Source organism: Lolium perenne, chromosome 3, assembly GCF_019359855.2.
Source record: "Lolium perenne isolate Kyuss_39 chromosome 3, Kyuss_2.0, whole genome shotgun sequence".
Lineage (NCBI taxonomy): Eukaryota > Viridiplantae > Streptophyta > Magnoliopsida > Poales > Poaceae > Lolium > Lolium perenne.
Genome location: NC_067246.2, coordinates 159,392,893 through 159,409,144, shown reverse-complemented (window position 1 = coordinate 159,409,144; position 16,252 = coordinate 159,392,893). Strand labels below are relative to the sequence as shown.

General features: G+C 42.8%; 1 protein-coding gene across 4 annotated transcripts in view; it reads right to left on the bottom strand.

Annotated features, from left to right (window-relative positions):
- Positions 1–4,419: 4,419 nt before the first annotated feature.
- Positions 4,420–16,252, bottom strand: part of LOC127323547 (CBL-interacting protein kinase 8) — a 36,174-nt gene continuing 24,341 nt past the window's right edge. For 2 of the 4 annotated variants that reach the window (XM_051351660.2, XM_051351663.2), the window contains 7 exons: positions 11,361–11,450; positions 10,534–10,656; positions 9,274–9,387; positions 6,702–6,818; positions 5,910–5,966; positions 5,740–5,814; positions 4,420–4,925 (listed from right to left, as the gene is read on the bottom strand). In XM_051351660.2, the coding sequence (XP_051207620.1) occupies positions 4,830–4,925; positions 5,740–5,814; positions 5,910–5,966; positions 6,702–6,818; positions 9,274–9,387; positions 10,534–10,656; positions 11,361–11,450 (672 nt within the window). In that variant the 3' untranslated portion in view covers positions 4,420–4,829. Of the gene's footprint in view, positions 4,970–5,739; positions 5,815–5,909; positions 5,967–6,701; positions 6,819–9,273; positions 9,388–10,533; positions 10,657–11,360; positions 11,451–16,252 lie in introns of all 4 variants that reach the window. The other 2 variants (XM_051351661.2, XM_051351662.2) reach the window with 2 other exon arrangements.

Genomic DNA, 16,252 nt, shown 5'->3' with positions numbered 1-16,252 from the left:
ATCGAGATGTCGCCTAGAGGGGGGGGGGGGTGAATAGGCAATTACAAACTCTTGCGGATTTGTCTTGTATGAATGCGGAATTAAACTATCGTTTAGTTTGCAAGCACAAACCCTAAATATGCTAAGCTCAACTGAGTGTAACAATAGCAACTAGAGCTAAGCAAGATAGGCACAAGATATATGTAGCACAAGTGATAGCAAGATATATGTACTTCAAGCACGATGGCTATCACAAGGAAAGAGAGCTCGGGTATAGAAATAACCGAGGCACGCGGAGACGAGGATGTATTCCCGTGTTCCCTTGCTTTGCAACAAGGTACGTCACGTTTGGAGGAGTGGAGGTCCCACGAAGGATTCCCCGCGCCACGAAGGCTCACCCTATTCTCCGAACCACACCCACGAAGGATAATGGCCCCTTCCTTATGGTTAGCTTTTCCTCCGCTCCGGAGATGGCAAGCTCCACAACCACTTCACAAGCTCCACGAAGGAGAAGCCCGGCCTCTTCACAATCTTCTTGAAGAGATCACCGGAGCACCAATCACCAAGCCAACTAGGAGGTCACCCTCCAAGAGTAACAAGCTCACGGTCTCTCACTTGAACAAATCGTGGTGGAGAGCTCAACACTATGCAATGATGCAAAGCAAGAACACCGGAGGTGTTCAAGTCCTTCACACTCAAATCCCACCAAAGCAACGAATGCTAGGATGAGATTGGAGAGGATGAACAAGGGGAAAGTCAACCAAAGACTCCAAGATCTAGATCCCAAGAGTTTCCCTCACTTAGAGAAGAAATCGATCGGTGGAAGTGTAGATCTAGATCCCCTCTCCCAAATCCTCAAATATGAGCAAGAATGGTTGGAGGATTCAAGGGGGAGAGCAAGTTCTTCAAATAGTAGCAATGGAGGAGAGAGAATGGGAAGAACTGCCTTGCTCAAGGTGGAAGAAGAGCTATTTATAGCATGGGAGCAAATAAAACTGTTGGGGGAAAAAGACAAGAAAAACGGGCAAAAAAACAGCCCTAGACTCGGCCCAGCCGGTCACCAGGCCGGCCGACCGGCCTGGGCACTGCGGAGCCCGCTCGGGGGCCCGGTCGGTCCGGCCCAGGGACCGGGAGCGGCCGGAGGCGCCACAAAGCGGCGGATAGGCCGCGGCCGCGCGGGCGAGCAGGTGGGCCGCGTGGGGCTTGAAGCCCACGGCGGAGAGGCCGGTCCGGCCGGGGCCTCCACGGGCGGCCCGGTTGGTAACCGGGTCTTGGGCCGGATGGGGTGGCCAAGCCCACCGGATGCCACCCGGAAGGCACCGGTCACCAGGCCGGTCGGTGACCGTGGGCCGGCGCGGCCCAGCTTGATCGGCGGACGGCCGGCTGCCACGCCTCTGTTTTTTTTCTTTTCTTTTCTTTTTATCCTTTTATCTTTTTCCCTTTTCTTTAATAACAAATGCTCCCGAACTCCGAATCGCATGAAACCAATTTTGTTTGGAAGATAACAACAAATGCTATCTTATGGAAAGTGAAAACCCAAGAATCTGTAGGAGGGGATTTTATCATGAATATAAAAGGTAGAACCTTATATCATGAATAACCGGTAAAATCACCCAACCTCGAAAACGCAATAGAAGATGCATGTGAACTCCGTTTTCGATGAACTTGGGCTTGTTGTAAAGCTAGCAACAAGCTCAAGAACCTCACACCGAGAAATACCAAGAAGCAATAAGAATATGCAACGCATGCAAGGATTGAGCTCCCTAAGACGATGTGATCAAGTTAACCAACCGAAAGCCCCTCTTGATAGTGCGGCTATCTATCCTATAATCCGGTCTCCCATCAACCACCTCGAGACCGGTAAAAGGAAAGCCTATCAAGGTCATACCTTTGCCTTGCGCATCCCATCACTTGATCATTGTCGCTTCGTGTATACTCACAAATGCTCCCCCATACACTATGATGGGAAAGCTTCATTGATGCACATCATCACATGTCCACTATCACCAAATGGACGGCAAGCTTCAAGCATGTGATCCACTCAAGATGCTCATCTTGAACTTGCCCAACTCAACCTTGTATCTTCTCATACTCACTTGAGATAGAGCATGGCTAATATTGAGTTCCACATAAGAACTCCATCTTCATTTCTTCTTCTTGATCATATCACATATATATCTTCATACCGATGATCTTGATGCCAATACACAAGGTATATCTTTATCTTCATGGCATCCATACTTGAATCCAACCCATGGAGAGCAAGTAGTACCTATGGAATATTCCTTCATATAAACTTAATGAAAACATTAGTCCATAGGGGTTGTCATTAATTACCGAAACCACACATAGGGGCAATGTACCCTTACAGAATCCTTCATCGAAACTGCTTGTCAACACCTTCTGCTCCTCGTTGGGTTCGACACTCTTATTTATCGAAAGTACTGCGATACACCCTCTATACTTGTGGGTCATCAGGGCGCCAGAACCTTATTGGGTCACGCCGGACGGAATGAGGCTTTGGGGCGCGCGGCTGGGAACGATTTTTTGTCCGGCGCGCCCCAAATCTCTTTGAGGGACGCGGCTAGAGATGCTCAAGTTTGCAATTGTGTATTGACCTGCTCTGATTTTGGGACCAAAGTCTAGTAGACATCATTCTTCACAAGATCGTACAACAGAAGGTGAACTGCCAGTATGACTCCTGAAACCTAGGCATGTTCCTCATCCAATTGAGAAATTCCTTGCCATCTACTGACAGATCGAAGACAAGGCTGGCCATGCCCAGCTTCTGCCTCACCAACTCTAGATGGACTAGTTTTGGTTTATCCTATGTTATGTTTGTTTATATCATGAATTATTTATGTTTGGAACATTTATTTATGTTTAATTTATCATGAATTATTTATTATGTTTGGATTTTGAATAGTTCTTAAATGTATTCGAGTTTCACAAAGGTGTCAAATGGTGCTTGTATGATCAAATATTCCAGAACTAAATAAAAACTAAAATATACAAGCCCAGTTTAAGGCTCCAACTTCACACACAATTTCAGAAACTGTGAGGAATTATTAAGAGAAACTTGCAAAACCTTTAGAGCATCTCCACCGGCGGCCCCGATAGCTTTTTAGGGGCCGGGGGCGGATATGGGCTCGTACCGGCACGTCCCAAACGGCGCCGGACAATTTTCGAACCCAATAGAATCGCCGGAAACCCTGTGTCGGCCCCTTAACCAAGGGCGCGAATCGGGCGCGCCGGCGCCTCGCGGAACGACGGTTTTCGCGGGTGGGGGAGCTTTGTCAGCGACAGGACGCGGCGGTTCGCATCGGCCGCGACACGGGAAGGTTGGTCGTTGGCGTTTAATGGTCTATCGCGCGCAAAACGAAGCGGCCACGAGGGTAGCGACTAGCCACGCGGCGTCCATTCGCGTACGTCGCCGTTAATGCGGGCAGCTGTGGCCGCTATATAGTACGGACGCCGTCCACCACCGTGGTGCTATCCTCTCATCTCCACCACCGCCGCCGCGCCATTCTCTCCACCTCAAAATGTCGCGCCGTCTAAAGACGACGTACTCAATGCTGGGCATCAACGGCCGTGCGCTGCCACCACCACCACCACCGCAACCGGAGCCGGAGCCCGACGCGGACAACAGCTCCGACGTAGACCCAACGTTCGCGGTGTGGCGCGAGGCCTACTTTGCCGATGCGGAAGCTGAGGTGGCGGAGGAGGCGGCATAGTGGGGTGAGCAGCCGCAAGCACCCCCGACCCGGAGCAGGCGGCGATCCTGACGTCGTTGAACGCGCAGCGGTTCCGGACGTTGAAGGGGGAGTAGCGGGAGTTCATCAACGACGCTAATCTCGAGCACGCCCTCGAGATCTCGCGCCAGCGAGCGGCCACGAAGGAGGGGGACGCCTACTGATGGAGGCGAAGCGACAGAAGTTCGCCTCCCTCAACACTCATCGCCACTACGACGTGTTCGCCCGCGAGTAAGCGAGGCGCGCCGACAACGAGCAAAGGCGGGAAGCACGGGACGGCGCCGCCGGCAAGCTCCTGCGACACCAGCCGCCAGATGCGCGAAGCAAGGGCTGAGAGGCGGGCACAGATGCAAGCGGCAAAGGCGAAGAACGCCGACGAGGCAGGCCCATCACGCGCCCCAATCGACGGCCAGTAGATTGATTAAGTTTAAGTTTTTAAATTCGGTTTTAAATGTCGTTTTAATTTTGTTTTGTATCAATTCAACGTACTTTTGTATAAATTTCATATGAATTTCGTTTAAATTCGGTGTTTAAATATCAATTTAAATTTAAATTTCTATTGGGTCTACACTACGGGGCGAGGCGACACCGGTGTGGGAGCAACCTCTCCAAATAGAGGATGTTGTGCCAGCGACCCCCATACATAAGCAGTCTGCCAGAGTTGCTATAACAAACCGGACAACACAAATGGAACGAAATCAACAAATCTTGTAGCAGTTGGCAACACACACAATTGATCTGAACTCTTCCCCCACAAGCTAGGAGATATGCGAGTTACAATTGCTTCAACACATCGCTGGAATTCTGTACAGAAAAACTGAGTTGTCAAAACCACTAATAGGTGCTCCTCTTTGTACAAGCAGACTCGTAGTATACAGTCATGATACTAGACAAAGATTTACGCCTATATATTTAAAACAACACTGATCAATTACGTACATCCACTAATCAAACCCATGATGTACATAATTCAAACCACGCAACATTATACATGGTACCTGCAACAAACCGATGTGGTTTAGGTGCTAAATTCTGGCCAAGAGAATTAAAAAAGTAGATCTCGATAGTGTCATGCAATACATAAACGTCGAGGAAAAATTAACGCTTCGATGGCCGAGGCGTCCTCGATTTTCTCTTCTCAGCAGGAACTTTCCAAATGATATCATCTAATTTGCAGCAGTAGTTATTTACAAACTGCAACAACAAAACAATGATTTCCATAGTTAGGCGTGCATGCCCTGGAAAAACCAAAAGCAATTGAATATAGTAAATTGTATTTTACAGTTTTAAATTTTGAGAAAAAGACAATCTGTCAAACAAGCAGCTACATGTAACAAGTACAAGCATTACTATCTTAATAAATTTATCTTAATTAAATACTGTTCATTAGAATCTTCATCTAGAAAACTGTCTCATATAGTATCATCTTCAAGCTGTGAACCACGTGCATAATGTGGAAGTAAAACAACACCTAATAATCAGTCCATCATATCACCTTTGTTCTATATGCAAAATTTACACCCTCTGAATGCTCTTTGAAGTTAGCACATTCTAAATTATTTTCTTACTCGCTCAGTCCCCAAATAGATTGGGCATAAACTTAGATTTAAAAAGTCAATTAAAAAAAAGTTGACCGAGAATATATACCAAAATATGAAGATCCATAATACCAAATCAATATCAATAGTCATCATAAGATATATTTTCATAATATACTTATTTAATGTTATAGTTGCTGATATTTTCTTCAATATATTTGGTCAAAGTTTGTAAACATTGAATTTTTGACTATACGCCACCTCCTATGGGACAGAGGGAGTACTATATGACAAAAAACAGCCCAGACAACCAGTTGCATCGAGCCATCCCGCGAAACTCCGGAACTAGTGCACTGATTGCCACAAAATTAATATAGCTAGTTGCATTGCAGGATATGCGGCGTGGCATATAGCGTACCAGTTACAAGTATATATGCAGAAAAGAATGGTAGCGAGAAAACAGCTCTAACCTTATTATACTCTGAAGTATCTCCAACAGATCTCTGTAGCTCCACCATGAAGATTGATGGTGCAACTTCAAAAATCTGAAACCAGAGAAAAATCAGAAGAAGTAAAAGGAGGAGCAAACTATAAAGCTAGAACAAGGGATGTACATGAGTACAGAGAGAGCAAGACTCACTTGAAGCATAACTGTGAGATGACTAGTCTTGTTTGCATTTGGACCTTCCACCCTCATCTGTATATATTAAAAGCGAAACTATTTATAAGAAATAATAAAAATATGCCAATAGTAAAGCAATCTCATTAGCAGTAAAAGAGTATATGTATATTATTAATCCAGAGAAAAAGAAGACCACCAAAAAAATGGAGTGCATAGCATTACGATTAGATGACAATAATTTGTATTATGTAACTGAACATTAAGCAAAAGTCTTACAATGCAATGGATCAAACAGCAAAACAAAGAGTTGTCTCACTCATCACTGACAATGCAATTCAATACTACTTTAACCCAGTGTTAGAGTTATTGGGATTTAAGAACTCTTCAATCAAATTGAAATCCAAATAATAACAGTAGGGCTAAAGAAGACAGTAAGCATTTCGTGATGAAATAAAAATGAACCAAGTCTGTATATTCATACTGATAAAAGCAAGTTCCTCTGTTTCAAAATATAAGGCATATTTTGACTATCCAACTTTATCCTTTGACTAATAATCAATCCAAGAATATGTGAGCTATGACATATATACCATTGGAATCGTATTCGAAGGAACCTTTGTAACTATTGATGGAACATTATAGGAATATAATTTATGGTCAAAAGTAAATATTGAAGAGTCAAAATGAGCAATATGTTTGCAGATGAAGTATATGCTAACCATTATAAAAGGAATAACAAAATCCACTTGTCTGTTACGATCTCAAGTTAGAAGGTTTGTAACGTCCTATGACAGATTAAGCAAAATTTACCTTATAATTACGAATATGTGTCTTAAACCCCATGGATTGAGCAACAACCTCCATGCTTGACAATATAACATTTGCCGGTTTGCGTGACAAAAATCTATTTTGAAGCTTGCCATTGTCCTACAGATAAAACAGTTATTAGGTTTGAGAAATATTTATTAATCTATAAAATTCATAAATATAAGAACAAAACTTAAATAAGGAATCGCCGAATACTATTGGTACTATCAGCACACTTAATTAATTTTATTTGGACTAATATCTTAATTATTTAATGTTTCTTCTAGTAAAACTGCAAACACTACTAAGGTCCATAATATACAAAAATGTTTGAATATCACTGCAGATAGTAATCATGAGTATGTCAGTTACGCCCTATTCTGCAAAATATATTGCAGAATATATTTTTTCCCAAGCATCAAAGCCTTTTTCCCAAGCAAGTTGGGGTAGGCTAGATACGAAACCCAACAGAAACTCCGCCTATGCCTTTTAGGAATAGCCGGTCCCAAACCTGGGTAGAGGAGGAAGGTTGTGACAGGCTTGGCGAGCGAACAGGAAGTTTCTTGCTTTTTTAGGAATTTCTTGCTTTTTTCAGAGATTTCACGAGTAGGAACATGAAGTTTTGATTCTGTCACACCTAAACAACACCGATTTTTTTGTACACTTCAATACCATTGAAAGGCTGCAAAGTTCTGTACTAACACATTTTTGAAGGGAAAAATCCTGAAGGAAGGCCCTGACGGAGACCTCTGTTCTTTTACATTCCATTGGCTTCTGTTGTTCTGTCATTCTCCAGAAACCGAGTACTTGAAAATACAAAAGCATCCTCAACTAATTGGGGAAACTGGCATGCACCAAAATTTATCCCAGCTTGAATCAGCAAATATACAATCAATCAGGAGCTAGGTAACAACAGACAAGTAGGCAGAAGCTGTATTCAATCCAGAGCATCAGCGCTAGTGGAATACACCAATCGGCAGCAGCAGCAATCAATCTGGAGCGACAGCGCTGGTGGACAAGCAGAAGCGCAGCACTTCATGTGGAAGCAGCGCAGATGGGCCAGCTGCCACAACAAGTCGGCATTGCACGTCTTCACACGCCGGGAAATTGCGGACATATCGGAGGCTTCTGCAAAGTTCCTTGGAGCGGCGTGATCAGCGAATTCTGGAGCAACCTTGATTCAATGATTCCATGGACAATGGAGCAATTAAATAATCAGGACATCAGCGCAGGGAAAAGCGAGATGAGGCTGACGTGTCATGAGATGCGTGGATCACGTCGGGGCAGTGGAGGGAGGAAGCTGACGGAACGGCAGGGGGATGCCAACAACAGTCGCTCTATGGAGGGAATGCACAAGTTGCACATGCAGTGGTGAAGAGAGAAAAAAAAACCTAGATGGCTCTAATACCATGATGAAATATGCAACTTGTATTTCCATGAGGCTAGGCTGGTATATATGCACGCACAGGTGTTGTGAATATGCAGGAAAACCCTTACACAGCAGGGAAAATACACGGAAGTGTGTACAACTCGAACAAAATCCATACCAATCCTCATGCCAGGTCATCGCCAGATGCTCATGGCGCGGTCATGGAGAGGAGACACAGCGCAGAGGATGGCCTCTGTTTCATGCCCGGAACTCCAAAGCCAAGTAGAGTTGCCCACTTTCCCTGCTCGGATCCATGATTGTGCTGCACTGCTACTATGGCCTGATTTTGTTTCTCACATCTTTTTTCTTCAATGTGGGATAGAAGTGTTTTCATCAAGAGAGATCGGAAGATTGACAGGACTGTGCATTTCGAACTTTACGAGGATTTTTTTCTCTTCGTCAAAATTTTACAATTCTCTGCTGCAAGTCTGCAACAACCAAAATGGCAGTGAACAACTTTGTTCATGAAAAACTGCAGCCATATATTGGACTCCGGGTGGACTCTGGAATGCAGTATTATGACAACTTTGGGTTACCACAGATGATGGGCAGTTGGATAAGAAAGCATGCGGTCTAGCTTTGAGAATAAGGCACTGTCTCTATGGTCTATGGGGCACAATGGTAAGAACTGATGCCCCTGTTAGTATGAATTAGCAGAATGGAAAGAGATTACTGATTGGAAACTCTCAGTGCTATTAAAGTGAGCCTACAAATTTCATTGTGATTTCTTATACCTGCTATCGTATGTAGGTGCCCCTTAAAATAACAGCCAGTCCTAGAGTGGATGACCTATAACTTCAAGCGAATGTTGAACTCCTATTTCCTGCGCTTCATCAAATGGGATTGGCTAACACTTTTCGCTCTACAGTTAAAGATAATTCAAAACAAATGGGTTATAAATTGTACTACGCAGAGAATATGGGTAGGTTAAAAGCTTACAAACTACGCTAATAGATCAAATCTTCACTCAGCTTCTAAACAAACAAATAAACTATTCACTCTTTGCATATCAAAACTCCATATTCACTTTCACTGACGATTAGCTATCAGGATTCCATTTCAGTTTTGATAAACCAAAGTACAGTTTGCAACTCAGATAATTTCTTTGCGAAAACATTCTGCATCACAAGTGGCTTGCATAAATACCTGTCGGCGATCAAATAGGGCTGCAAGGTTCAATCCTTGAGATAGAATAATTAAATCGAATGCATTGAGCGTCAAAGGGCCTGCTTCATCATCAAAAGTATGTTCAGTGTCCCCCTGAAATCATAAATATGAGTACAAAAAGAAGTTAGAAGAATTGCAACTTTGCAAGTACAAATTACACCAAAGTTTATCAAAAGAAGTAAGTGAGGAAAAAAATGTGTAGACCAAGAAATACTTCGAAAGGTTGATGATTCTTAAAACATTAAAAGGAATAAAGTTTCATAAAAGCATCAAGTGGTATGATCAACAAGAATTTTCGTTGATCAAGAAGAGATAGGAAGAATGGAAAAATAATAATTGACGCTAAACCTCAGTTCTTGATAACAAGTTATGATGAAGGCAAATTGCATTCCCATGAGGCCATAGGCCAGTACAAACTATATATACATGCAGAGGAGTGGTAAATGATGTAAGAAACCCTTATACAATGGGGATATTATACAACTAATATATGGAAATTGTATATATCTCATTTTCTAACCCCAGAATAACATAAACAGGTGGAAACCCTGACAGTTTCCATGGCAAAAACATATCACTGATTAAAAGGTTACCTCATACTTATCACTAGCATGTGAATGATGGCATATAACATGCTAGTACTTATGAATAATGGAGAATTTAAGTGGTTTTATGGTTGCTTAGTTACTTATCTAAGATTGAGCAAAACAACATGTGCAAGTCGGAATGCTCAACTGGCTTAAAATAAATTCTCTGGTACAAAAACCTAAATTGAAGGTGAATGGTTTACTTTTTGTAACAATAATCAATATGTCGTGTTAGGTTAAACAGAGAAAAGTTTATGTTTTTTTGGCCTATATCTCGATCACTGTGAAAGAACTAATAAGTATGATTATTAGGTTGCCAAAGAACTGAAGTATCAAAAACGGTGAACATGCCAAAGTAGAAAGAGTAAAGCTTTTGTAAGTACAATAACTATGTAGAAAAAACTCATACAAATCACAAGTGAGCAAAGCAAAACTAATTTCAAATATCCATAACACCAGAACATTTTGCTACAACTAAGGATTTGCACACATAAATTGTCCTTATTCCCTAAAACTTAAGGTCACATTACTGGATTAGTTTTTGCGATTAGTAGAAACCAAATTTTCAGCATTGTACCACACTTTCAACAAAATATATGCAATGTCTTCATTCCAAATGAACTCTTGGAAAATGGTGAATATAACTATGTACCTCGGGATCATCAAAAGCTGCATTAACATCATCGAGATTGACTTCTTCATTGTCGACTTCTCTGATAGGTTCATAGTTCTCCTTAAACCATTCGTCATTTCTGACCTCTTCTATCCTGATTCGCTGTTCCAATTCAGAAAGCATAGCAAGTCAATAAAACACTAATGACAATAGCAACTAATCATATAGTATATAGCATCTTTGCATGTTATAATATGATAAATAATATTCTCTGACATTATATTTGTTCTCTGTACGCCTCATCAAAGCTACTACAAGATCCAATAAAGTTTTTTATCCTGCAGAAGGAAACTATGAGGAGGTATGAATTAACAAAGTCAAGGTGATTGGAGAACCCACCCTGTTTGCTTTTGAACACATCTGTTAAACTGATCTACTGAGCATGAATATTGTCACAAAGCTAGAATCATATCATTCAGCAAGTATCGCCAGCTACTCCCCTAGATTAGGTCTTTTGGGTTGAGTTGTACAGCATGATGTTGCTTCTTTCTTGGGCTCATACATGTAACCTTCTTTTTCTATCAATGGATCGATACGCAAGGCTTTTGCGTTTTCGCGAAAAAATCCTAAGCCCTACTATCTAAAAAAAATTATAAGCCCTACAGAATGAACTACGGGTTGCGGCAATATATAGTAGTATCTTTGAGTAGATTTCTCATATTTTGGACTATTAGTACCTCATCCAATTCCTATAAACATAAGAGATAATAATGAGATGCTGCCTAATTAAATCCTAAAAGAAAATATAAACTATTTAAGAAATCATGACAATGTTTGAAATAAGTAATTGTAGAAACTTCACTTACTGTATCTGGTTTAGGATCAAGAATTCTACGTATCAGTGACTTGGCACCGTTTGGAAACACAGCTGGAAATGAATATTCTGCGCTCTCAATCTGCGTTAAGGAGAAAAGACCAGGATATAGAAACTATACTTTCAACAAAAATGTTGTGTCTAAGAAAAAAAAATCTGGACACCAAGAACACATATTGCCATTGAAAAATATCTATATACAGCTCAGCCACAGGACCCCCACAGGTGATAGAAAAAGATCTTATATACAAACAGGTACGTCTGTGGCATCAACAGTAGATCCAAAATGTTATACTTCCCTTGCAGCTAATAAATTATTGAGGTTTCTAGGTCATTCCTGCAGCCTGCCCTGTTGTAGTTGTGCCTGCCCCGCCTCTCCCCAATCAAATGACACATCCTCTATTAAATTTATAGTTCTGTAGTTTGTCCCTAAGGCTGTTGAAGCTCATTTATTTCGCCTACGTTTTCACTAGTTGGAATAGTGTCCACATACTCCTGTACTCCCAAATTAAAAAGAACACATCATAGAAATCACAGAAAATGTAGAAGAGGAAGAGTGGCTAACCTTGAGGCAGCAGCCAGCAGCTGCTATGGGTTTCTAACAGACCAGCCTCACTTATATACCATCCTAGGTCACTTGGGCTAATGGGCCACATGGGCCCGAATAGGAAGACAGACTGCTAGATAGAATGCAGCCCATATACTGTCCAACACTCCCCCTCAAGATGGGTGATAGATATCTATCATCCCCATCTTGTCACAAGCTCGATCACACTCCTTGGCAGCCAAACCTTTTGTCAGACAATCAGCAATCTGCTCCCCTGTGCTCACATAGTTGATCTTGATAATTCTAGCATCTAGTTTCTCTTTAATGAAGAATCTGTCAATCCCAATGTGCTTCGTCCTATCATGCTGGACTGGATTGTTTGCTATGCATATTGCTGACTTGTTATCACACCATGTAACATCCCTGTTTTGCTAAACCTATATTAGGGTTGTTTGTGCATCATGAGCATCATGTTATTTTCCTAAGAAAATTGCACAAAAGAGATAATTTGAAAATCCTAATGTATGCAAATTTGTATTAATACTTTAAAAATGTCTCCAATTTGCAAAAGAGAAGTATATGGAGCTTACTTGCTTCTTTTACAAGCTCCCTAAACTTTTACAAAGTTTCAAACCAGGTTTGAATCACCAAATCTTGCAAACAAAATGATGTTGTTTTAAGATTTCCAGGAAAACTCTAAAAGCATGAGGGCTAATTTGCAAAGATCTCTTTGTCTTCTTCCTTGTTGAGACACGAAGGAGGCAAGCAGTTGCCTGTCCAGCGCCCGAGCCTCGCGTGCCACCTCCTGCTGCCGCCCTTACGAGTGGATGAGACCGCCTCGATGCCGCAGTCATCCTCCTCTCTCATTCCTACTCTCTCTCTCTCGTTCTCCCCGAAGCTTGTTGAAACCCTAGTTTGGCCGCCGCTTCGCGCCGTTAGTCCGCGCCTCGCCAACCCTCGCCGAGCATCCGAGAAGCTTCGCCTTGGCGCCCTGCATCTCGTCGCCGACACACACAAGCTGAGAAGCCCGGAGCCGAGCAATCGAGACCTCGGTCCCTGACGTCGGTTGCCGCCGTCGCCATCGATTCCGGCCGCCCCAGGCCTCCCCAACAAGCTCCTCGCGCTCCTGGTGAGCTACTGGTGCCCATGCACCACTCACCTCTCCTCCTTCTAGCCTGTAACGCCGCCACGCCACACGTCTGCGACCGCCGCCGCGCCGCCTTGCCGCCGGCCATGTCCAGTCGACCATTTGCTAGTGATGCCGCCCTCCGTTTGGTGCGCGCTGATCTTCCGCATCCAACACACACGCTCGCGCTGCCCCGCGCGGCCTCTTTCATTTTTGTCCGTGAGTGATCGGAGAGAGAGAGCTAATAGCAAAGTTCAGTTTAACAAAACATACAGCAAAGGAGCATCAGCTATTTCAATTCAATCACCGAGTCCATGGTCGACCAGAGAGAACTGCAGTACAGTACAGAGTTCGTTTCAGTTTGGAATCCTTCTCTTTGGTTGGAGGTAGCCACTACGTGAGTGGTCTCCTGGTTTAATTCATCTACGTACACGGATTTCTGATCTTCAGCTAGTCTGATGTCCTCATTCTGGTAGCAAAGAACCAAAATGACCACTTCATGAATACATTTACTACTGCCTTGTTTATCTCCTACAGAAATCCCGTTTTCGGTTGTGAAAATAGCAGCCAAACTGAACCATACTATCTCCCAATTCACCAAAAGCCATCAGTTCAAGGTACTAGTTGTATTCAACGTCTTTGACCAGGTTTCTTAGGAGAAGATCTAGAGCCCAGGAAACCATCAGTTTAGTTTGGTGTTTGAACTAGTTGTTGTACCTATGTTTCCGGTTTGAACACTAGAGTACTTAACTTCTAAACTCAGTGTTTCCAAACAGAATTCGTGAGTTATGTTCAGACAATAATAGAGTAACTTTTGTGTCCTGCTGTTTTCCGTTTTCAGAAAATATATGAACTTGCAAAATCCATAACTAATTCATATAAAATCGGAAAAATGCAAATAAGATATCGAATTGTTCATAAAAATGTCCTCTATCTGTTTGTTTCAAAATCATGCATCATTAGACAACTTAAACTACTGTTTACAATAGAAGAACAAAACAACTCTTTTATGTAATCATGGAGTTAATTTAAATGCCCTTTCTACAGTATTTGAACTCCATTTAAATTGTTGTCCATGTTTAGGGATTACAAATCAGTACCTAATTAACATATCATGTCATCATACTTGTATGCGCATTGCATTATGCCATGTGTTGATTGTTGTTTCACCTTTCCGGTATTTGCTTCTTCGCGATTGATAGAGCAACTGCCCGAGATGATGAAGATCAACAACGACGCAACTCAATGAACAAGTCAAGCATGGGATCTCCGAAGATCCATATTGGTTTGTCAGGGACAAAGGCAAGCCCTAGCCTGGTTCATATTATGATTTTGAAATGCTTTTACTTCTGGTTCCTACATATTGCATTCGTTTCCAATATGTTTTATCGGCAGATATAGTTGTCCTATGTGCGTTGCATTTACCATCCTTGTAGCCTAAATACTCTGATCCACTGCTCCCAGCAAGACTAGGTTTGAGCTATGTGTGCACCGCTAGAGCCGTTATATCGATTATGCTTAGCCACGCTTAGTTGATGAATTCTGATCCATCTAGTTGATGAATTAGAACTGCGAATGAACCTAGTATGGCAGGATGGCGTGGTAAGATCAGTTATGTTAATAAACATGTTTAAAGGCTTGGATGGGCCGCCACATGGGTATGTGGTGATTTGACTCGTTCTCGCCGATACTAGGACCTGAGGTTCTCGCCTTCGGAACCAAGACTGAGCGTACAGCCACACGGGGCCCATGGGAACCCCTTGGCCCGAACTTGCCTAGCTTACCCATGAGTCAATTAGTTTGCAAGTTCCATTTGGCATTCTGCATGGCGAAGGCGTGGAAAAGGTTTTCAAAGGTGCATCATACAGGGACGTGGCTAGGGTGAAGGATGCTGGAGGCATTGAACTGGATCCCCTGCGCACAATGACCGGGACCGCCTCGGAGAATGGCTACCTACGATGACGGAGTTCCCCAGTTAGATTGACTCATGGAATAGGCGAAGTAAGGGAAAGGTTTTGGTCGATCACCCTCTGCCGGCACACCAAGGAAGTGTGTAACGTACGGCGCTAAGAGTCGGTCGGCGCGTGTGGGTAAAGTTGTACACCCCTACAGGGTAAATCTTTTCGAAAAGCCGTGTCCACGGTTACAGACGACTTGGGGAAGAACGTGTTGATCATAGAGAACTTTAACCTAATCGTAAAACTTGAAATCAATGTGTGATAAGGATCCCTCTTCAGGGTATCGAGGGGGTGCTCCTAGTTGATAGGCTCAGCTGATGATGAAGATTCGGTGGATTCAATATGATGATCAGTAGAGCTAGTGATATCGCTCTCTTATCCCCTTTTGAAAATGATCTGAATAGACGAGCTTCTGCTCCCTCTTGTTTATAAATGAAAACTGGCTTTCCGCAAAATAAGCTCCATATAAAGCCTCGCATACCAGCTTTGCTAAAAGGTTGTACTAAGTCTTGCTGAGTCCCTGTACTCAGCTTTGCATGCTTTGTTTCAGACGAAGTCGCTCCAACAAATGAAGGTTTCTAGTTCGACATCGACGAGTAGCTTGGGATTCCCAGGTGGCAGCCTGGAATCTATGGGCTGGGACGTCGTCGTTATGCTCCTGGCCTCTTAGGCCTTTTGCTATCTTGCTATTTAGAATAGCATAACTTCGCTTCCATTGATTGATGAAATGTCAGGTCAGTGTCCTCTGCTTGTAATACTTTGGTTCTTCGCTCAGTTATGAGCTTGTATTACTTTTTGAGTCGTAGAGTCACTGTTGTGTTACCGATTCTCACCCTGTAGGCCCTAGAGATCTAGGTTAGGCTTATGCCAGATGGAGATCTGGGTTTGTCTAGCCTACGACCTCCGGGGTCGTCACAGGTTTTGGTATCAGAGCAGGACTGACTGTAGGAAACCCTTTCCATTGGTCGATGTTGAGTCTAGTGGTTGTGAAAACTATTTGAAAGCTAAAACTATTTGCAAAAATCTGATTAGGATTCTTTTTTCTCCTTATCTGGTATCGCTCTAATTCAAAGTCACACCTTACCTTGTGTTGATTTGAAAAAGTTTTACAATCTCGTCTGGTCTTTCAAAACTTAGGTGCTTCAGTAGCAGGTCGTTTCTTAACCAGTTGACCTAATGTTGAGTTCTCTGAAGTCTTGTGTGTTCTTTGTTATCTCTTTGTTTCGTTTCAACAGTGCGATCTCCTTCCATCA